A 24,241-nucleotide genomic window follows, 5' to 3' on the forward strand; every position below is an offset into this window, starting at 1 on the left:
AATTTTTTTCAGTATTCTCCTGAGAACTTAAGTATTTTAAGACCTTTATATTTATGCCTGAAAGCAGGGTTCTTCCTCCCACTCTCTACTTCCTCCTCAGAAAACAAGATAAAAAGAGAAACTCCCTAGCTAGAACTAGTGTGCCCAAAGGTATATATAAATGTACTTCAAGTGTGGAATATTTTTTAAAAATCTGCAATTATCCTGTTCAATAATACATTTCCAAAATATATTATTGGGGGGGGGAGAAGCAGTGAGACTGGGAAACAACACTTTGAACATAAAAGATAAAATAGTATATTTGGTTGGTTTTTATGACTTCCTTTAATTTGTACTCAAGGATCTGGCTTGGACTAGACTTCTTTTTTGTTGTTTTGTTTTTGTTTATTTATAAAAAGGAAACACTGACAAAAACATATGATAAGAGGGATACAACTCCACAAAATTCCCACCACCAGAACTCTGTATCCCATCCCCTCCCCTTGATGGCTTTCCTGTTCTTTAACCCTCTGGAGTATGGACCCAGGGTCATTGTGGGATGCAGAAGGTGGTAGGTCTGGCTTCTGTAATTGCTTCCCCACTGAACATGGGCATTGACAGGTAAATCCATAACCCCAGCCTGCCTCTCTTTTTCTCTAGTGGGGCGGGGTTCTAGGGAATCAGAGCTCCAAGACACATTGGTGGGGTTGTCTGTCCAGGGAAGTCTGGTTGGCATCACGCTAGCATCTGGAACCTGGTGGCTGAAAAGATGGTTAACATACAAAGCCAAACAAGTTGTTGACTAATCATGAACCTAAAGGCTGGAGTAGTGTAGATGAAGAGTTGGAGGGGTCTCCATTTTGTAGATAGCTAGTAGGCATATTTTAACTATATTCCAAAGGGCCTGTGGCTATACTAGTTTTTTTCCCCTGAGCCTGAAATCTTATATGCAGGTGGATACTAGTTATGGTCTAGAGAGATGATGTCATGGATGGCAAAAGGACCAGAAAGCTGGATCAGGGAAGAGAGTAGCTCCCAAATATGGGAAAGGTGTATAAATATTGTTGACTCTGAACCCCATCAATTTGATGTGATCTGGGGCCCATATTCAGCTATAGGGATGCAGAGGTTACATAGGCTCCTAAACCATCACTGGGGCTCAGTGACTACACCATTCCCAGAAGCCATTATAATTTTTGTTTTACAGAGAGAGATAGAAAGGGAGGAAGAGAAGAAATGAGAGAGAGAAGAGACACCTGCAGCACTGATATGCCTTTCATGAAGCTTCCTCCTTGCAGGTAGAGAGCAGTAGTTTGAATCTGTGTCCTCACACATGGTAATGTGTACCCTTTCTCAGGCAAGCCACCACCAAGATGTTAGAATTCTCTATTTCTTATACCAAGTAAATTGAAAGGTACAAGAAAACTCTGAAGAGTTTAAGTGGTCCTCAAACCAGCAGGGAGGCTCCAGATATTTACATTGAGTGTACTGACACCAGAGGGTAAAGGCAGAGTGAGGAAGGAGAGTGCTGGCCTCCTTGCAGCCTGGCTGGTCAAGGCCTGCCTGCACCTTGAACTGTTCCTGCCTTTATCTGCACTGGAAACCTTCTGAGCACTCCCAGACTTGTCCTGATGCAAAAAGATTTGAAGTTTGCTGAGAAGGTGGTTTTGAATAATTGGGCCTAGAGACACATTGAAGATGATTTCAGTTTCACCTTGATTCTTCTTGAACTCAAATAAAACTTAATAGGGGTAGATGATAAGACTTATTTCATTAGTTTTTCCTTCTTGAGTCTCTAGGTTAATCATTCTTCTTGCTTACCAAATAGAATTTAAAATCAGCTGAGTATATTTGAAGGAAAAAAATAGAACTCAATGAAGAGCTGGGGAGGAGGAGACAGCATAATGATTATGCAAAAGACTCTCATGCCTGAGGCTACAAAGTTCCAGGTTTCATCCCAAGTAGCAATATAAGGCAGGGCTGAGCAGTCCTCTGGTGTGTGTATGTGTGTGTGTGTGTGTGTGTGAGAGAGAGAGAGAGAGAGAGAGAGAGAGAGAGAGAGAGATTAAAGTAAAATAAATAAGAAATAGAAAAAAAAAATCCATTGGAACTAAGATTTTATTCCATGTGTGATAGACAATGAATAATGCCATTGTTACACAGTATCCTTCAGATTCAAAAATGGGAGCTGGCAAGATAGCTCAGATGGGAAGGGTGCTTCTCCAGGCCCAAGTTCAAATCCCTGGGACACCACATAGGAGTAATACAACATTGAGGACTATGTTAATGCTGTGGTATCTTTTTCTCTCTTTCTCTCTCTCTGATCTCCTTTAGTACTGAAAATTTCACACAAATCTATGAAGCCTTGTCAACAACAAGTACAAAGGAAAAAAAGAAAGAAAGGAAGGAAGAAGGAAGAGAAAGGAAGGGAGGGAGGAAGGAAGGGAGGAAGAAAGGAAGGAAGGGAAAGAAAGAAAGCTAGGAAGAAAGGAAGAAAGAAAAAAAGAGTAGAAACAAACTTCTTCAAATAAATGGAGTTGTTTCCAAAAATATAAAAAAATATTTAACCTCACTAAACATCAGAGATCTATTTGAAAATGAAATGTGGCACATAAACTCCACCATATAATGTTTTTAGATCAGAAAAAATACTTTTATTTAAAAAAAAAACTTATTCTTCCAAGAATAAATTCTTAGATTGCATGTGTTTAGTCTACTTGAAATAAAAATGTGATTTAAGTTTTTAAAATTTAGGAAAATTAAAATTAAAAAGGGAAATAAATATAATATGTAACCTTTTGTTAGAAAAATTAGGTATGTATACACATTTTTAAAATAATTTAATCTGCTTAGAAGGTGATATAGTGGAAAAAAGTATTGGACTCTGAAGCATGAAGTCCTGAGTTCAATCCCTGGCATCTTATGTGTAAGGGTGAGCTCTGATTCTCTCTCTCTCTCACACACACACACACACACACACACACACACACACACACACACACACACACACACACGCATACACACAAATAAAGAAATAAATCTTCAGAAAATAAAAAGTGTAAATAAATAATTTGGTTTTGTTATATTAAATAATATGATTACATAATAAGAGGTAGTTTCAGTAGTTCTAAGACTTTTCCTTAGAATTAGCTATTCAATGGTGAAAATTAAGTCAGTACATTTGATGAAATTATTTTAGTAAATATGACCAATTTTGGAGAATTTTGATCATCTTTAAACTCTGTGAGTCCCATAACTTCAAAGAAATGCAAAGCAGGGATCAACAAAATTTGACCCTGGGGTTTTATCTAACTGCCTGCCCCTTTTTGTGTGACTTGTAAGTTAAAAACAGCTGTCACATTTTTTTAAATGACTGAAGAAAAGTAAAGGAATATTTCATGACAAGCAAAAATTATACAAAATTCAAATTTCAGTTCCTGGTTAAGTCAGTATTTTTTCTTTCTTTTCCTTGTTATATAACATATGTAATAAAATACTTGATTTCACTTTTTTAGGTCTACAAGCCTGAAATTATTTACATACCATACTTTAAGCTTCATTTTAGAAAAAGAAAAGCAGTAGGTTACCTGTGAACTCAGCAGCCCTCATGCTTCTTCTTGATGACTGGGGGTTGCTATAAGGAAAGGAAAGGTAGCGGATGTTTTTGGTGCCAGCCTGTGGGTAGCAAGTATAAATACAAAACTGAATTAGTCAGTGAAAATTGGAGTTTCAAAGGCATTTAAGTAAAGTGAAAGAGAGGCCCACGAAATAGCTCACTTGGATAGTGTGTACAATGTACACAATGTATGTATACAATGCTGATTCAAACCCAACCCAAACTACACTGAAGGAAGCTCTGGTATTCTAGTCTTTTTCACTCTCCCCCTGTCTCTCTGTCTCTAGCATATAAACAAACTGAGGATCAGAGTGGTGGCACAATCTGTTGAGTGCACACATTCAAGCTCCCAGACCCCACCTGTGGGGGAGAAGCTACATGAGCCATGAAGAAGTGCTACAGGCATCTCTCTTTTTCTCTCTCCCTCTCTACCCCCCCCTAAATTTCCCTCTGTTCTATGAAATTTTTAAAAAAGGAAAAAATGGTTTCCAAGAACAGTGGATTCATTATTCATGCACTGAACACAAAGCAATAACCCAAGTGGCAATAAGAGGGCTGGCTGCATGAAGACAACACCCAGGCTGACTCTCCTCAAGAAATCCCTTCAGATCCTGGCATCTCTGAATGGCAGTGGGATTTCCAGGCCTTTCGGAGAGAAAAAATAGAGGAGGGGCCAAAGAAAAACCACAGTAGAAAATTATAACCCATTTATGAACTATCAAAATGGTGCTAGAAAGGACAATGACAAGCTGAGTGATGCATCTCCCAATGCACCCCAACTCCAGTTCCCAAGCCAGAAGCTGGCTTATTTGGGAAGTAGGAGTAGCCAGTGAAACAGAGATCCTCTGTGGATAAAAACTGGTTTGAACAGATTCCTGGACTGAACTTCCCAGAAAATGCATCTTCTGTCAGAACACAGGTGGATCCCTATGACTTTACTTGACTTGAACTAAACTGCCGATAAACAGCCTGAGCAACTTGCAGGCTGATTGGTCTGCCACTGAAACAATCAGGCAACCACCCCTTAAATCCAGACCAGTCACTTACTACTGCAGAAGAGAACTGCAGAAATAGGCACTTTGGGAATTTGGAGAAACCTCAGCAGACCAACATCCTCCCCAGCTGTGAGTTTATACTTGCTCTGTTAGTTTTTAAATTCCTTCTCTGGTTCCTGATGTATAGTCCTTCTGTTTGCAGTGGTTGGCTACTTTATGTTTATTTTCTCCGTCTTTTATTTTGTTTTGTTTTGAGGGTGCTAAAGTTTATTTGTTTTTTTTTGGGGGGGTTGTTTGATTAGTTTTACTTCTTTTTTTTCCTAACTGTTCCAGTCAATTTCTCTCTTCAGTTTGAACACAAGAGACCCTACCTCTCATCTTCCAAAGACAGTTGTGTCACCACTAGAGCAACAGCTCCACCCACTCCTGTGACACATCACAAGGTTACCAGCTTCAGAGGTCCAGGAGTCAGTGGACATGAGAACACACTAGGACAAATTTTAAAATAAAGCAAATATAAAGGTCAAACCAAAAAGAACCACTGCAGCAAGGAACCAGGACAAAAGCCCAGAAAAAAAATTCCAACACACCAAAAGAAATAAGAAATAAGTAAACATCCAAACATTAATTGAGGTGATAATCACAGGAGTGAGGAAGGTTTTTGAGGAAAATATCAGAAATGGGGAAACAATATATGAGATTCTGAAAGAAAACATGAACTATCTCCAGGTAACTAGAGAGCTAAAAGCTGAAATAGCTGATTTAAGAGCCCAACTAGCTGAACAAGCTAATACTATAACTGAACATGGTAACAAAATAACTGAACTAAGCAATGGAGTTGAGGGAGGTGAGAATAGAACAACTGAGGCAGAAAACAAAATTAACAAAATGGAAGCTGAATTATAGAAAACTAAGAAAGAAGTAAGAGCACTAAAAGAGATAAAGATACAATGAAAACAGCAACAGAGACTTAAAGGATGACTTTAAAAGAGGTAATATATGCCTTATTGGCATGCCAGGGAAGGAAAGAGAGGAAGGATTGAAGAAAGCAAACTAGAGGAGATAACAGAAGAAAACTCCTCCATTCTAAACAACAGAAAGGACATAAAGATTCAAGAAGCCCAGAAAGTCCCCAAAATAATCAATCTAGACCTACAAACTAAGATACATCATAGTTAAAGTGAAACAAGTCAGAATAAAGAAAGGATTCTGAAGACTTCAAGATAAAAACAAGAATCACATACAGAGGAAAGAAAACACATAAGATTATCAACAGATTTTGTTGTTTTCGCCGGGCTATGTTGTTTTCGCCGGGCTGGCTTCATGGGCGGGTAACAGATGACCAGGGACTCATGGTTGAGCTGTAGGTAGTATCTCTTTATTCATGCAGGACAAAGCACAATCTAAGCTGAGCTAAGCTAAACTAAAGGTCCCCTAAAACTCACAATGCTGTCTTTATATATACTTGCCAAGTAGGGTGGAAACAGGATGTGACATAGAGAGGGTGGAGAGAAAAGTGACTGGTGAAAATCAGAGTGTGACAAGGAGAGGATCAGGGTGTGACAAGGAGAGGGGGTGGAGCAGGTGAGAATTCTATCACTGAACCACTAATGCCCTGGAGGGAGGGTGGTGCTTGTTAACAGCGGTTATGTAAATAGAATGAAGTGGTTATGTAAATAGAATAGTGTTAAGCAGGGGGGATTTAAACCAAATGAAACAGAAGGGGTCTCATGCATACCAACAAGATTTCACCACACAAAGTCTGAAAGCCAGAATAGAATGGCAAAATATATATCAGGCACTCAATAAGAAAGACCTTCAGCCAAGAATATTGTATCCTGATAGACTGTTGTTCAGATTAGATGGAGGGATAAAAACCTTCTGAGGCCAACAATAGTTGAAGGAATCAACTATCACCAAATATGCCCTTCCAAAAGTTCTAAAAAGTCTCTTATAAACAATAACAACATCACCAAAAACTTGCCATATATCTGACCACTCAGAAAAGTTTAGAATAATGGCACTAACCACAGTGGAATTAAATTAACATTTAACAAACAGCAGTGGAATTAACACTTAACAACAAGCAGAAAGTTAGTAAAAGTCCCAAAATATGGAAGCTCAACCACATACTACTTAACAACCACTGGGCAAAAAAGGTAATAAAGGAAGAAATTAAAATGTTTCTAGAATCAAATGAAAATAAAGACATGAGCTATTAAAATATTTGGGACACAGCTAAGGCAGTACTAAGAAAACTTCATAGCAATAGGGAGAACATTAGAAAAACAAGGAAAAGCTCAAATAAACAATGTCAGTTGGTCTAACCCATGGAAAGAGTTGTCTGGAGAACTCTCAGAAGGCTAGAAATGGACCTACCCTATGACCTTACAATTCCTCTCCTGGGGATATATCCTAAGGAACTAAACACACTCATCCAAAAAGATCTGTGTATACCTATGTTTATAGGAGCACAATTTATAATAACCAAAATCTGAAAGCAACCTGGGTGTCCAACAACAGATGAGTATATGAGAAATATGGACTACACTCAGCTATTAAAAATGATGACTTCACCTTCTTCACCTCTTCGTGGATGGAGCTTAAAGGACTCATGTTAAATGAGATGTCAGAAAGAGAAGGATGAATATGGGATGATCTCACTCGTAGACAGAGCTGAGAAATAAGAACAGAAATGGAAACACAAAGTAGAAATTGGACTGGATTTGGTGTACTGCAAGTCTAGCTGGGTAGGGGGTGCCCAAGTCCTGGTGCATGATGGTGGTAATAATCACAGGAGGAGGACCTAGGCAAGGGGTTAGTGTGTTTTGCAGAAAATTATGAAATTTTATATATATACCAACAACTGTGTTTACTGTAAACCATTAATCCCAAGTAAAAAAATTTTAAAACAAATAAGTAATTGAATAAATAAAATAAAGGGCACAGACCCACACTTAGTATATTGTCTAGTTGTTACACCTTTTTTCCCCCAAGAATTGCAGAACACCTTCCATATATTATATTCACTTTTCCTTGTCATGATTCAACAGACCATAAATTCAAAATTGCTCCCATAGCTCCTCTGAAATTAGAGATAAAAGTCATGGGACCTTGTGGTGGTGCACCACATATTACAGCACATATTACAATGCTCAAGGACCTGGGTTCAATTCCCCACTTTCCCACCTACAGAGGGAAAGCTTTGCAAATGGTAAAACAGTGTTGCAGGTGTCTCTCTTTCTCCCTCCTTCTCTATCACCCTCTCCCCTTTTGATTTCTGGATGTCTCTATCCAATTAACTAATTAATATTTTTAATTTAAAAAGAGAAAGGTAAAAGTCAACTCCAGATGCATCCTCCATGCAGAAATCCCAGTAAGGTTTCTGTGAGGTGGCCTCAAATAGAATAGCTCAGGTGCATAGTGGATGATAGGAAGATGCAACCCAAAAGTCTTGGCTGTCACTAAGGACAAATTTGTAAGGACAAATCCTTCTCTGTACCTTCTAGGGAGAGAAGGTAGCCCCTAAATCTGGGTGTCTTAGTTCACAGAGGTTCCCCTGGGAAGCTCAGTACAAGGTCACTATGGCATCTAAGCTAGGCTTGGCCCAGTAAGGGGGTTCAGCTTGGTCCCAAGATATAAAGCAATTTTCTGCCAAGTAGGTTGATGGACAGATGCCTCTGGTTTCAAAGTCCCAGACATAGGACTACGTGTACTGTGTTTGTGTACTCATCTTCTGGCTACTACCTTTATCTGGAAACAAGCCCGGCCAGCTGGAGCCTCCGAATTTTAACAACAATCACTGGGGCTTCACCACTGTGGGATGACTTTCCCAGATAGAGACAAAGAAGAAAAAGAGTGTGTGAGAGAGAGAGACCACAATACCAGAGTACTCCTTCAGTGCACAAACCTGGATTGTGCACATGGCAAAACAGCATAAGTGAGATACTTTGCCAACCCTGGAAACCAGTTTGGTTTAAGCCTCGATGGTAATGACCGACCCCAGAAGTTCCAGCACAGTAACAGGTGACATTTACCGGTTTCCCCCATGGCAGGCTGTGGCCTTTTCTCATGCTCTCTCGTAGGGTGTTCTGGCGGCGTATCAGAATCTCTTTAGCCTGCTTCTCACTTGACCGTGGTTTGAGACTGTATTTGTTGTAGGACAGGGTCTGCAGAGAGAACAGGACATCTCCAGTCCAGCTTCCGGTCTCTCAAGACACAATATAAATACCGCCAATTGACACTATGAGAGCAAGAGGGGTGTCATGGGGTTGGTCTGAATACCTGCTACAGAGGAGGAGCTTGTGGCCATGAAACGTGATCTCTGTAACTGAAGTCATCCTTGTCAGGACAGATCTGTGCTGTCCCTCTATTACGCCTAGTTTCTGCCCCTTACTTACCTGTCTTGCACCACTGACCAATACTGATTCTTAGCCAGGTGTTTGCAATGCAGCCCACTGAAATGTCTACTTCTTGCTCATTGAAGGTTCATCAATGGATGTCGAGTTTCTCCATGAGACAGTGGAGCTAGAACTACAGACACTAATCTCCTAATTAGTGGATGTTTTAATGGGAATATTTAGTTTAACTGTAGTAGAGAAAATGGTCTATGTGTCAGGTGCCAAGGTAGACACAAAAATCTTTAAAATGAATAAATGACAATTCTGGCGTTCAAAAACCTTAAGAGGGTCAGATTATTAAAGTTCTAAAATATTGGGGTCTGAGGAAAGCTCTATGATGAAGTGGGAAAGACATGTTGCACTGAGTTGAGTTTTGAAAAGAGAGTAGCTATTCTCTCTAGGAAGAGGGAGCATCTATGTTAAGGCATAAATTAACAGGCCAAAGAATTAGCATATTGGTTATACAAAATACTGGTATGCCTCAGGCTCTAAGATCTCTGGGTCTATTCCTGGCACTGCCAAAGCCAGAGGCTGAGCAGTTCTCTCTCTCTCTCTCTCCCTCCCTCCCTCCCTCTTACATCTACCATCTATCTATCCATCCATCCATCAATCCATCTCAAATATATTAATAAAGTATTTAAAAATAATACACAAAATAATTTAGGGGGAATGCAGGAGCAAAGCTAGGAATTTGTTATCAAATTCATTCAAAGTGTGGTGAGAGATTAAAGTAAACTTCAGGAAAGGACTGGAGCTCAGGCCATTAGAAAACTATCGGGAAAAGAGATGCTATCTTGTAGACCAGGCAATCTTAGGATAGCCTCCAAAGGATATCCCCAAATAGTCTGCAATGTGAGAAAGAAACACTAATCTTTTATTTCTATTTGGTCTTTTTAAATATGCAGAAGAAATTAAAACTTATTATTACATTAAGATGGCTGTATAGCACTCTGACTTGGTCACATTTCCTGTGGTAACAGAAGAGGGTGTTTGTAACAAGAGGGAGTTAACAGTGCCATCCTCACTGGTTTCACTGATTTCACTGGTTTCTAGTTCATGTTCTCCTGTGCGTACACATCTAGTTAAGTAGATCTTTGGCTTTGTGAGGGAAAGATAGAGTACCAGGTACCCTTTGGATACAGACTTTAACTAAACCAGTTGACTTACTTCATACCAGGAAGTTCTTAACAATTTATCTAAGGTTACATGTGGTCATCTGACTGAAACAGTTTCACTTGGAATGGTTTGAAAGCTGCTGTATTCCCTCTAAGCATCTGTGAGTGATGCTGACCTCTAATTTCTTCACCAAGTACTGAATTTCCCTCTTAATCACTGATCTTTTTGGAACAGAAAACATTCGCTTTTACTGGGTTGTTTTAAACTAGCACCATGGAAAAAAAAGCAATGGGTAATGGTTAGAAGACCTAGGTTCTTAATAATATGGATCTGTTTGATCACCTTAAATAAGTCACATAATCAACTTCCCCAACCTCCATATCTTCTACTTAATTTTTAAATATTTTAACAAGAGCACTGCTCAGCTCTGGCTTATGTGGTACTAGGAATGGGAATGGGAGCTTCAGGCTTAGGAGTCCTTTGGATAGCCATTATGCTATTTCCCTAGCCCAGTTTTTCTCCTTAAAAACAAGGAACTCGGGACCTGGTGGTGGCACACCTGGCTGAGTGCACATGTTACAGTGTGCAAGGACCCAGGTTTGAGCCCTTGGTCCCCACCTGCAGGGGGAAAGCTTTGCTAATGGTGAAGCAGTGTTTCAGGTGTCTCTCTGCCTCTCTCCCTCTCTATCTCCCCCTTCCCTCTCAATTTCTGGCTGTCTTTATCCAATTAGTTAAAAAATAATAATAATCAAATAAAAAAAAAAACATGAGGAACTCTGTCTAGGTGATTTAACTGATTTGGAGAATTTTAGTTTGTTTTTGTTCCATTAACCATATAGGACTGGGATGGACCAGTGACCCTCACAATTTGAACAACAACAACAAAAAAGAACACTCCTAATCAGAAGACACAACATTAAATATCACTGGATTAAACTGAAGTTTTAGAACGTCTCATCTACTCAGCTCAAAAATCTTCTCACTGCAAACTTTCCTGTTTCCAAGTTCTTGTTTTTCTATTCTTGTTTCCAAAAATGAATAATAATAGAATTTCTATGTTCCCTGTTGTTGCTTTAACATGTCAGCCTAGCACAACTCTCTCTCTCTGTCTCTGTCTCTCTCTGTCTCTGTCTCTCTCTCTTTCTCTCTCTATCATAGAGACATCTTGGTGCCATATATATATATATATTCTCTATTTTCCCCCAGTGCTTTCCTGGATAAGCGTCACTCTTAACCTTCCCTGGATGGAGTGAGGACAACGAGTCTGGAAAGCAACAAGTTTTAGGACTGGGGCAGCCTGACCCCTAGGGCCAAAAACTGGATTTGCATTTCCTTTTATGCCACAGGTTCCAGTTTAGTAGCAGAAATATAATGATTAACTTTCTGTTCTCCAAACTAAGCAAAAACAGAAAGAAATTATCTATCTCTGCCTTAGAGAGCATGATATGAACAAAAAATGTATTCTTGATATCTATTTCAAGAGCAGGCAATATGGACAAGTTAGGTGGCTGATACATACCCTTTGTCTAACTTGGTACATGTTGTGTGTCAGAATGTCCTTCATGGACTCCACATCTTCTGGGGAAAGCCTTTTAGTTCCTTGTATCCTCTGGGCCCTGGAAACACCATAGAAAGGAAGCCAACTATTATTTTTCCAGTTTGACAACAATATTAACAAAAGTATAAATGTGCTTATAGGACTTCTTGCTTTTAGAGCCCCTGTTTTCACATGACTTTTTTCTATTAATTTAGCAAATTCATGTAAAGTGTCAGTGTGTGCCCTTACAATTTTCAAGATAAGGTTTCTTTGACTATGGCTTTTCTGTAGGAATTACTCTAGCCTATTTTTTCTTTTTAATTTTCTTTTCTTTTTTGAAATTTATTAAATGGAGATATTGACAAGACCATAGGATAAGAGGGGTATAATTCCACACAGTTCCCACCACCAGAACTCCCTATCCCATCTGCCCCCCCAAAGCTCTCCTATTCTTTATCCCTCTGGAAGTATGGACCCTGGGTCATTATGGAGTACAGTAGGTGGGAGGTCTGGCTTCTAGAATTGCTTCCTCGATGAACATGGGTGTTGGCAGTTTGTCGCTCTCTTTCCCTAGTGGGGCAGGGATCTGGGTAGGCAGGGCTTCAGGACACATTGGTGGGGTCATTTGCCCAGGGAAGTCAGGTTGGCATCATGGTAGCACCTGGAATCTGGTAGCTGAAAAAGAGTTAAGATATAAAGCAGAAAAAAATGTTGACTAATCATGAACCTAAAGGCAAGAATATTGCAGATGAAGATTTGGGGTCTCTGTCTTAGAAAAAGCTAATAGGTCTATTTTAGGTATATTCCAAGGGGCCCATGACTCTACTAGTTTTTGCTTGAGTCTGACAGCTAACTTGCAGGTGGACCCAAGGTATTGTCTGGGGAGATGATGTCATAGTTGAAAAAAGGACTAGAAAGCTGGATCAAAAGAAAAAGGAAAAGAAAAAAGAGCTGGATCAGGGAAGAGAGTGGCTCCCGAATATGAAGAAAGTATATAAATAAATAACCATAAACCCTGTCGATTTGATCTGGGGCCCATATTCAGCATAGGAGCCTATATGGCCCCTGTAACCCTATAGGTCTGAGCTCACATTCTGTGGTCATAGCTAACCTATTTTTAAAAGTAGATAGTGACAAACCAAAAATTAGTATTTTTTCTATTATGAACAGGCATATTGGTAGATTATAGTAAAAATCAATGGCTAGAAAACCAGGTTTTTTTGGATATCATAAAGTATCAGTTTAATGCTTTACTGCTAAGAGTCCACAGAAATAAATGGCTGAGTACAGGCTATTGGTTAAGTCTATCCTCAAAGCAGACAGGTAACATGGATAGATAACACCAGTTATTTACACCACACTTGCAGAAACATTGATCTAAGAGTGTGAAAGCTTTATAATTACATTTACGAGCACATGTACTTTGAATCTATCCTTCTGAGAAGTTCATCTTTGCTTAAAGAATAATCATGAGGGGGCTGGTGATGGTGCAGCTGCACATATCACAATGCACAGGGATCCAGGTTCAAGCTCCTGGTTCCTACCTGCAGTAGGGAAACTTCACAAATGGTGAAACAGTGCTGCAGGTGTCTCTTTGTCTCTCTTTCAGCTAGTCTCACTCTCCCTTCTCAATTCCTCCTTGTCTCTATCCAAAATAAATAAATATTTTAAAAATAATTTATAAGAAAAGAGAGAATAATTATGAGAAACTAGAGTCATGTTTTCAAAGAGCCTTTCCACCCTTTCCACCACAAAAGCCAGTTCAGAAATGAGACATTGGGGACTCTGATATTCTAGAAGCAACTAGCTGTTCACTGTTTTCCCATTGATGGGCATCTCACAGCTTCCTTCACCATGAGCCCCACCCACCCCACTCAACCTTGAAGTGGTACCAACTCCAAGTCATGTGCATATTGGCAGTTAATGCCCATTAGTCCTCTGGAAAAAACTTAAGTCATGGAATTGCTATGCAGGAATCTCATGGGACAGACATATTTGAGTTTAATCATTTTTTAAAAAATATTTATTTATTTTCCCTTTTGTTGCCTGTGTTTTTTAATTGTTGTAGTTATTATTGTTGTTATTGATGTCGTCATTGTTAGATAGGACAGAGAGAAATGGATAGAGGAGGGGAAGACAGAGGAGAGAAAGATAGACACTTGCAGACTTGCTTCACTGCCTGTGAAGCGACTCCCCTGCAGGTGGGGAGCCGGGGGCTCGAACCGGGATCTTTATGCCAGTCCTTACCCTTTGCACCACATGCGCTTAACCCGTTGCAGTACCGCCCAACCCCCAGTTCAATTGTTTTTAATCTAGTGGTGATAATTTTACAGACTTCTCCTTGCATGAATATTATACTCACTAGAACATGAGAGCAAAATAAAAAAGATACATGTGTGCAAAAGTTCTTAGGATAATTGATCATAGAAATCATATGAGGATTTTAGTTTCAAAGCAGGTTACAGTTTACAGATTTTTCCAATCATTATTACAATATAATCATAAATATCAAGTCCATTCCATAAGTAATGTTCAACAGATAAATTATTTTTAAGGGCATGAATAATGAACTCACAGTATGTGAGGACTTACTCAACTATGCTAGTTGGAGACTGACCAAATACCTTTTCACTGAAAGTCAATGAAATCAGAATTCTCATATCTCAAGTTGCAAATATCAGCATTATTGATATTTAGTCACTGCCCTTGGTGATCTAAACATTGTTATCAGGGCATTTCAACCTGTTTAAGTTTCCTTCAAATAGAATTTTTTCTGCTTTAGATATCCACACATATTTCCACAGTCTAAAACACATCCCTTGATTGTACTGGGTGTAATCTATTACCTAGAAGAAAAAAGCAGCTCATTGTGGGGCAGTGCAGTGGCATACCCAGTCGAAGGCATACATTGCCTTATGCAAAGAGCTGGGTCCACAGGTGGGGAGGGTGTTTCATAATCAGTGAAGTTGTGCTACAGGTGTGTCTCTCTCTCCCCATCCCTCTTGCCTCTTAACTTCTCTCAGTTTTTCTTTTTTTATTTTATTTATTATTATTACTAATACTAATTTTTGCCACCAGGATTATTGCTGGAGTTGGTGCCTGCACTATGAATCCACTGCTTCTGGTGACCATTCTTCCTTTTTTTTTTTTCTTTTTAGTTTTATTTGATAAGACAGAGGAAAAAAATGAGAGGGGAAGGGGAGATAGAGAGGGAGAGAGAAAGACACCTGCAGACCTGTTTCACTGCACATGAAGCACCCTCCCTATAGGTGGGGAGTGAGGACTCCAACTTGGATCCTTATGCTTGGTGAAAATGTGTGCTTAACCAGATGCACCATCTCCTGGCACCCTTCTGAGTCTCTCTTAAAAAAAAAATTGAATTACAGAGCTCAAACATTTTATGTCCAAAGGGGAAAATCATCCATTGATAAAAGAAATGGTAAAGCTGAGCTTGAAATAGCAGTGGACTTACCCTGGCATTCTCCCCTGCCTTATAAGGATCACTTTGGGAAAGTCCCAGAGTTAATGAAGGTCTGCCTGTTCAGGCTGCTGGCTGCATGAGTAATGCAGGTACCCCCAAAGGCATCATCTCTTGTGGTTCACACTGGAAGCTATAGCTATCTACTTACACAGAGCAACGATTAACTTGGGAAAGGTGACACCTGGAGTTTCCTACATACCACTTCAGTAGCAAAGGCATCACTGAAATGATCAGACCATAAACACAGGGGAAATATGCAATCATTGGGGAAACAGCATCCTAACAATCTTCAGGTCAAAGTACAATTATAAATGACCAAACTCTTGTTACTGGAACATTCATCCATTATCAGTCAAGGGACTTACTATTGCCTTAAGTAAAAGTTATATGCTAATTACATAGTTATTTAAATCAAACTAGAAAAATCTAAATCTAACCACATTTGAATAAGAGATTCACATTTCTCTTACTTTAAACAAAATAAAAAAAACACACACAACAGTGGATGCTATAATAAATGCAAAGAGATTCCGACTCTAAACATAGCAACACAAACATGAAATAGAGTAGGTTCTTGTCATAAATACCGATTTCCAAAAGACAAAACCATAACCTGATTCATTTAGGAGGAGCTATCCTCTTTTAGTACCTTCATCCAGAAACCCGTTGGCACTCTAGACTAGAATAGCTTGTCTACTCTCTCTCTCCCTCCCTCCCGCTCTCTCAGGTTTATTTACTTATAAGAGAGGGAGAGAGAGAGAGAACACCAGAGTATCACTCAGGCACATGCAACGCTGGGGATTGAACTCAGATGTTTATGTCTGAGAGATCAATGCTTTATCCGCTGTGCCATCTCCTGGGTCACCCTCCTCTCTCTCTCTCTCTCTCTCTTTTAAATTTTTAAAATTTTTATTAGTGATTTAATATTGATTTTCAAAGTTATGAGTTAACAGGGGTGCACTGTTCCCACCACCAGAGTTTTGTGACCCACTCCCTCTACTGCAAACTGCAGTAGTTCTCCAAATGTCACAGATATGAATTGACTATCATTTATATAATTATCTATATATATATTTTTATTTATTCCCTTTTGTTGCCCTTGTTTTATTGTTGTAGTTATTATTGATGTCATTGTTGTTGGATAGGACAGAGAGAAATGGAGAGAGGAGGGGAAGACAGAGAAGGGGAGAGAAAGACAGACACCTGCAGACCTGCTTCACCGCCTTTGAAGGGACCTGCCTGCAGGTGGGGAGCCGGGGGCTTGAACAGGACCCTAACGCCAGTCCTTGAGCTTAGCGCCACCTGCGCTTAACCCGCTGCACTACAGCCCAACTCCCATAATTATCTATATTTATAAATATCTTTATATATCTATAACTATCCCTCTATATTTGTATCTCTATCATCTATCTATATATCTATCATCATCATCTATCTATTATCTATATATCATCTATATATCTATCCATTTATTCTATGGTCCTGCCTTCTCTTCCTTTCTAAGTCACACCTCCACCTATTTCTACCTCCAAAGGACCCTTCTCTCCTTTTAAAAGGTTACCAAAATGACTAACATATAGAATAAATTAAGAGGGGAATCAGGCAGTAGCACAGCAGGTAAAGCACAGGTGGCTCAAAGTGCAAGGACTAGCGTAAGGATCCCGGTTCGAGCCCCCGGCTCCCCACCTGCAGGGGAGTCGCTTCACAGGTGGTGAAGCAGGTCTGCAGGTGTCTTTCTCTCCCCCTCTCTGTCTTCCCCTCCTCTCTCCATTTCTCTCTGTCCTATCCAACAATGACGACATCAATAATAACTACAACAATAAAACAACAAAGGCAACAAAAGAGAATAAGTAAATATTTTTTAAAAAAGAATAAATTAAGAATGGCAGAAAAATAAGTCTGGTTCCCCTCAACATAATGTTGCTAATGCAACATTAATCAGAGGTGAAAATGGCAACCAAATCTTTGTTCTGGAGTCTTTGGTATAAGAATGCATAAATGTAAATTTATGCTCATAAACTTGTGATCAGTTAAAATGTTTTAAATAAACTGACTACTTTATTAAATTAATAATAATAAAGTCATTCCTTTTATAAACATGTCAAAACATTTGGGAGTTTTAAAATAGAACATTCTGAAGTCATACAGTTGTCTATTATGCTTATGAATTTATAAATATTTTGATATTCTTTAATATTAGTAAGCCAAATATATTTTAAAACATCAGCCTCTTTAATTGGTTTGAGTATCTATCCTCTGATATTTCCAAGAATCAAGTATGACTGGTAAAATGTAGTGCCTGGAATTTAAATTCTAATCAAAGTTATCTACTCTGCTTATTCCACATAGCTATTCTGAGGATCAAATTGAAAAAATATGTAAAAGTAATGAAATAAATACAATCACTACCATACACACTGTGCTATAGACAAAAAAAAAAATGGTGTTGGTGTTCTGAAGATCACAAAGCAGAAATGAAAACCTTTTGCTTAAACTTCTAAAGAGAAAAATATATGTGCATTTTGCTGTTACCTCAAACAGAACAACCAAAATCGAGCTAAGTATATACTTCTTTTTCCTATTATTGTCTGAAGGTTTGTTTTTAAGAAATGAACAGCTTTGATCTCAGGAGAGGAATTCCTTTTTGCTTGATGTCCTACAGATTTCTGTTGAGATCAAATAAATCCAATTTAAATACCTGAAGTATTAAATACAAGCTTTAAAAATCTCTTCTCCCACCTCAGTAAACTAACCGATTTAGGCTATAGAAAGAAAGAATAAAATAATAAACCCTTCTTATCTATAAGAATCTTTTGCTAATCTTGAATTGATGTTTGAAAAAAATAGTTGGCTCAACAAAGAGACCACTTCCAAAGAGTTGGCTTAAAGATTGTCTTGTGGTCAGAAATGGGGGCACTCACTTATGACCACTGCAATGTAATATAGAGATTCAAAATATGTTGCCGCACATGATAGACTGATCGTCATTTGAGATAAGTCCTCTTACATTCTCAGACCAAGTGCTCACAGAATAAGCAAGCAAATCAGTTGAGGAAGTTCCTCATGGTGGGCATTGCCTGCAGCTATGCAGCCTTCCTGCCAAGCAGTTTACTCACTTTTCTTCACCGTTTAATCAGTGGGCCAGGTGAAGTTCACTGTGGACATTTTAACCTTGTAATTATATACTTATGTGACTGTTTTTAAAACGTATATGACCTTTTAAGTTTATTAATGCTAACACCCTGCTAGAGTGTGAGTTCCATGAGGACAGGGACTGTAGCTGGGTCAAAGATGAGGCCATGAAAGTGGATGCCAAAAATTCAGTAACCAAGTTCAGTGAAGTTGAGGTGCCATCTTATAGGAAATAAAGGCCAATTCAATGAAAAATTTCAATAGACATACTATCCTTTTTTTTTTTGCCTCCAGGGTTATTTCTGGGGATCAATGCCTGCACTGGGATGCATTGGATCAACCTTCTCGTGGTGCATCCCGTGAGTACCCATTCATTGGGGAAACTGACGATCCTTCCTAGCCGACTGAATCCACATGGATCCCAGTCACTTTCAAAGCCATTAACTGGCTACGGAAGAAGGGCAAACGCTAGAAGAAGAAGAAGAATGCCTGCACTACAAATCCATTACTCCTGGAGACTATTTTCTCTTTTTTGTTTTGACTGTTGTTGTTATTGTTGCCATTGCTTCTGTTGTAGGATAAGGCAGAGAGAAATCAAGAGAGGAAGGGAAGACAGAGATGGGGAGAGAAAGATAGACACCGGCAGACCTGCTTCACTGCTTGTGGGAAGCCCCCAGATGTGTAGCCAGGGGCTCAAACCAGGATCCTTGAGCTTTGCACTATGTGTGCTTAACCTGTTGTGCTACCTCCTGGCCCCTATTTTTTGTTGTTGTTATTTATTCTCCCCTCTAATACTAATTAAATAATGATTTGTGATACTATAAGTTAATAGGAGTGCAAGTCCCATCACTCAAAGTCTGTGTCCCGCCCCTACACACACACACACACACACACACACACACACACACACACACACACACACACCAAGTGAAACTGAACATTCACCCTCACCCTCCTCCTAGAGATTTTTACTTTGTTGTAACACTCCAAACTCAGTCAGATTCTGCTTTGAGTTTCCCATTCTATACTTCTTTCTCAACTTCTATTTATGAGTAGGATCATCCCATACTTGTCTTTGTCTTTCTGACTTATCTCACATAACATAATTCATTCGAGCTCCATCCAAGATAGGTCAAGTAGGTAGGTTTATTATTCTTTATAGCATCATAGTATTCCATTGAGTATATATACCACAGCTTTCTCAGCCATTCATCTTTTGTTGGGTACCTGGGTTGCTTCCAGGTTTTAGTTATTACAAATTGTGCTGCTGTGAACATAGTTGTACACATATCTTTTTGGCTAGGTGCTATGGAGTCCTTAGGATATATCCCTAAGAGTGAAATTACTGGGTCATATGGGAGGTCTATTTATAGCCTTGTGAGGGTTCTCCAGACTGCTCTCCACAGAAGCTGGGCCCATTTACATTCCAACCAGCAGGGAAGGAGGGTTACTTTGTCCCCACAACCTCTCTAACATTTGTTGCTGCTATCAATTTTGATGTATGACATTTTCACAGGGGTGAAGTGGTATCTCATTGTTGTCTTTACTTGCATTTCTCTGATAATCAGTGACGTGGAGCAATTTTTCATATGCTTGTTGGCCTTTTGGATCTCTTCTGTCATGAATATTCTGTTCATATTCTTTGCCCAATTTTGGTTGGGGCCATTTCCTTTTTTGTTGCTACGTTTGTTGAGCTCTATAAAGATATAAATACTTTGGTTATTAGTCTCTTGTCTGATGTATGACATGTGAAGATCTCCCATTCTGTGAGGGATCTCCTTGTTTGTGTGATAGTTTCTTTGGCTGTGCAGAAGCTTTTCAATTTGATGTAGTCCCATTGATTTGTTTTTGCTTGAGCCTTCCTTGCAAGTGGGTTTGTATCATAGCTGCCCTTGAATTTTAGGTGGGAAAGTGTTCTACCAATAAGTGTGGAGGTTTAGTTCTGGGCTTTCAATTCTGTTCCACTGATCTGTGTACCTGTTTCTGTTCTAGTAGTAGGCTGTTTTGATTATGATGGCCTTACAGTATAGTTTGAGCTCCTGGAGTGTGATATCTCCATTTCTGTTTCTTTTCTTCAAGACTGTTTTGGTGATACTTGGTGTTTTCTGGTTCCAGATTAATGATTGTAATTTTTGTTCTACTCTCTCAAAGAAGATAGGTGAGACTTTGATGGATATCATATTGAATTTGTATATGGCTCTGGGTAGAATATTCACTTTGATGCTATTAATTCTCCCAATCCATGATCATTGGATGTCTTTCTATTTCTTGGTATCATTTTCTATTTCCTTGAATAGTGACTCATAGTTTTCAGTATACAAGCCTTTCATTTCTTTGGCCAGGTTTATTACTAGGTATTTTATTGATTTTGCTGTGATGGTGAATGGAGTGATTTCTGGATATCCTCTTCTTCGGACTTAGTGTTTGGATAAAGAAATGCTACTGAGGGGCGGTCGGGTGGTAGCTCAGCAGGTTAAGTGCACATGGCGCAAAGTGCAAGGACTGGTGGACCCCGGCTCCCCACCTGCAGGGGAGTCACTTCACAAGTGGTGAAGTAGGTCTGCAGGTGTCTATCTTTCTCTCCTCTTCTCTGTCTTCCCCTCCTCTCTCCATTTCTCTCTGTCCTATCCAACAATGATGACATCAATAACAACAACAATAAAAAAAAGAAATGCCACTGATTTTTGTACATTGATATTATAGCCTGACACCTTGCTATATTGCCTAATGATTTCCAGTAGTTTTCTTCTGGATACTTTAGGTTTTTCCTATGTATACTCTCATATCATCTGCAAATAGTGAGAGTTTGACTTCTTCCCTTCCAGTCTGTATTGTTTGATTCCTTTCTCCTGCCTAATTGCTATGGTGAGAACTTCCAATACTATGTTGAAGAGTAATGATGATAATGGACAGCTCTATCTAGTCCCCAATCTGAGGGGGAATGCTTTCAGCTTTTGTCCATTCAGTATGATGTTGGCTGTAGGTGGGTGTAGGTGGCTATAGCTTGGTGGGACTTTGATATATAATGCATTAAATTTGTAGATGGCTCTGGGTAGAATAGTCATTCTTTTCCCTTGTGCTTTATTTACACTGTGTGCGCTTAACCTGGTGTGCTACCACCTGACACCTACTTTTTTTTTTTAACCAAAGTACTGCTCAGCTTTCTGATGATGGTGCAAAGAATTAACCTGGGAGCCTCAAGCATGAGAGTCTCTTTGTATAACCATTATGCTATCTCCTCTACCCTATCAACATTGAAAATAAAGTGTTGACTGATTAAAAAAAAAGATGTAATATTTGATTTTCATTAAATTTCAATAAGACTCAGAAGACCATTGCAGATAATTTTTGGTAGCAAATTTCATTTGAGTATCAACAGTTTTCTTAACATCAAGTTAGGAGTGGTTAGCCAATAGTGATGGATTCTTAAGCATGGATTTTTAAGCATGAGATCCCAAGTTTGATCCCTGGCAGTGTATGTTACAGAATGATGTCTGGTTCTCTTTCTCACTTCCTATCTCTTTCTTAAATAAATAAAATCTAAATTTAAAAAATTGGGGGCAAAATTAGGAAATATTAGGATTTCCCCCATAGATACCATAGGCCTAGACTTCTAACAGACCCCTCTCTCCATTATCACAGGTCACTTCCATCAGGAACATCACTATAACCCCTTTCAAGGGCCTCTTCAGAAACTTGTCCTCATTATAAAGTAGCAATGTTAGGGACTGTCCCACTCTCCAAAGGAAGGCTGGGTCAACCTATTATGCCACTCAAGGATGACTGGTCTAAAATGAGTGCAGCCTAGAATGTTCCCAGCTATGACCATGAACTGTGAGCTCAGACTGGCAGGGACAGAGGTTGCACAGGATCCTGTGATAAGTAGGAATATACATGGGCTGTGGGTCAGACTGATGTGGTGAACAGTGAACTGTATTTAGGGGGCAGGTGGTGGCACACCTGGTTGTGTGCACATGTTACAATGCACTAGGACCTGAGTTCAAGCCCCCTGGCTCCCAACTGCAGGGGGGAATCTTTGTGAGTGGTGTTAAAAAAAGAACAGTTAACTGTATTTATATATTTTCTTCAAGTTTGGGAGATACTCTCTGCTCTAATCCAGCTTTCTAGTTCTATTCTCAGCTCTGACTATATCTTCCCAGAAAATATTTTTAGTCTGTCTCCATGTTGCTTAGACAAAAAACACTAAAGTTATGGGTCCCTAGGAACATACCCAAAATAGACTTCCTAACTTCTTACCACCCTAAAATCCCTATCCTCACCTGATTTATTTCTACTTGCTGGTTCCTACTTGCTGTCCTATTTATTAAACATTTTGTCCTGTCTCATAACTTACCGTCTTTCAAACACCAAGTATCAAATGCTACTATGACTCCATCCTGACTTCCCTGGGCAGACAACCTCACCAACATGTTCCAAGACATCACCTCTCAGAGCCCTAGCCCACTAGGGAAAGATAGAAATAGGCTGAGGGTATGGATCGATCTGCCAATGCCCATGTCCAGCAGAGAAGCACTCACAGAAGCCAGAACTCCTCCTGCCTTCTGCTCCCCAAAAAGAATATTTGTCCCAAAGGGTGGGGGAGTGTTATGGGGAAAGTACCAGAGAGCTCTGAACTCCAATTCCATTAGGACCCAGAGAGAGAAGAGAAAAAAAGGACATTTGGAAATAGTAGTAGATATAGGTGTGACTTTAAAAGAGAGAGAGAAGGCAGGACCATAGAAAAAGTGGGCAAAAATATAGATAGATATAATAGGTAGGTAGGTAGATAGATAGATAGATAGATAGACAGACAGACAGACGGACAGATAGATATGAACTTGGGAGAACCACTGCAGTTTCCTATGGAGGGAATGAGGACACAGAACTCTGGTGGTGGGAACAATGTGGAATTGAATCCCTGTTATTTTGTAATTTTGTAAGTCACTGATAAAAAAAAAAAAAGAAAGAAAAAAGGGGGCCGGGTGATGGCACACATGGTTGAGCACACATGTTACAATGCACAAGGACCCAGGTTTGAGCTCCCAGTCCCCACCTGCAAGAGGAAAGCTTTGCAAGTGGTGAACCAGTATGGCAAGTATTTCTCTATCTCTCTCCCTTATTTATCACCCCCTTCCCTCTCAATTTCTGACTGTCTCTATCCAATAAATAAATAAATAAAATTTTATAAAAAAGCTTTGGGCAATACCAAAACAAGCCAACTAACCACAAAAACAATCTTGATGAGAAGGCAAAGTGCTTTGTGTTTATAACAAGATGCCCTTGGGATGTTAATTCAGATTCCCCCCCGCCCCAGGCTCTATAAGATAGAGGATGGTGTTTCTGATTCATTAGCAAGTAAGGAATGAGAAATAACACTCACGCATTAGTGGGGATTTTATTGCTCTCTATTCTTAGCACTTCTCTCAACTTGCTTTTCAAACACAAGGGCATAATTTAAGTTCATGATCAAGTGTCATCACATGATGAAGGTACAGGACAAGGTCAAGATGATTTTCTTTATTCTTGTGAGTGATCTTCATGATTCATTCATTTCTTGAAAGAAAACTGGGTGGTAGTGGTGGTGGTTGTGGCGGTGTGTAGGCTGTGTGGGGGGGGAGGAGATTTATTTCTTGTGATATTAAAGGGCCTCTTGTCAAATATAAGAAAGCTAACAAGGCTTTTAAACATATTTAGTCAGCTGTTGTGATAACTGGTTTTCAAGTATTCCAACAGAAGTATTCCCCTACCTCCATATCATATCCTTAAGGTTCTCTGTTCCCTCCAGCTGACCCCTCCCCCGACACACACACCCCAAAAAGTTTCTATTTCAAATAAAATCAAGGCATATTTCACAGTCTTACACATATCTTGGATTTAGACACAATTACAAACACAGATTCTCTCTAAATCGCTCCTCAACCACCTCCACTATCACAACTTATTCCCAAATCCCAGTTAGCATCTGATGGTTGACCAGGTGTCTCT

At 39.4% G+C, this 24,241-nt stretch overlaps 1 protein-coding gene across 1 annotated transcript in view; it reads right to left on the reverse strand.

Annotated features, from left to right (window-relative positions):
- The window catches only part of SLC9A4 (solute carrier family 9 member A4), an 87,887-nt gene that overhangs the window by 9,332 nt on the left and 54,314 nt on the right, over nucleotides 1-24,241 (reverse strand). The window contains exons 9-11 of the mRNA XM_007532153.3: nucleotides 11,626-11,722; nucleotides 8,628-8,759; nucleotides 3,567-3,654 (exon numbers count right to left, since the gene is read on the reverse strand). Coding sequence (XP_007532215.2) covers nucleotides 3,567-3,654; nucleotides 8,628-8,759; nucleotides 11,626-11,722 — 317 coding nt within the window. The remainder of the gene's footprint in view (nucleotides 1-3,566; nucleotides 3,655-8,627; nucleotides 8,760-11,625; nucleotides 11,723-24,241) is intronic.

This window comes from Erinaceus europaeus, chromosome 3 (genome assembly GCF_950295315.1).
Source record: "Erinaceus europaeus chromosome 3, mEriEur2.1, whole genome shotgun sequence".
Lineage (NCBI taxonomy): Eukaryota > Metazoa > Chordata > Mammalia > Eulipotyphla > Erinaceidae > Erinaceus > Erinaceus europaeus.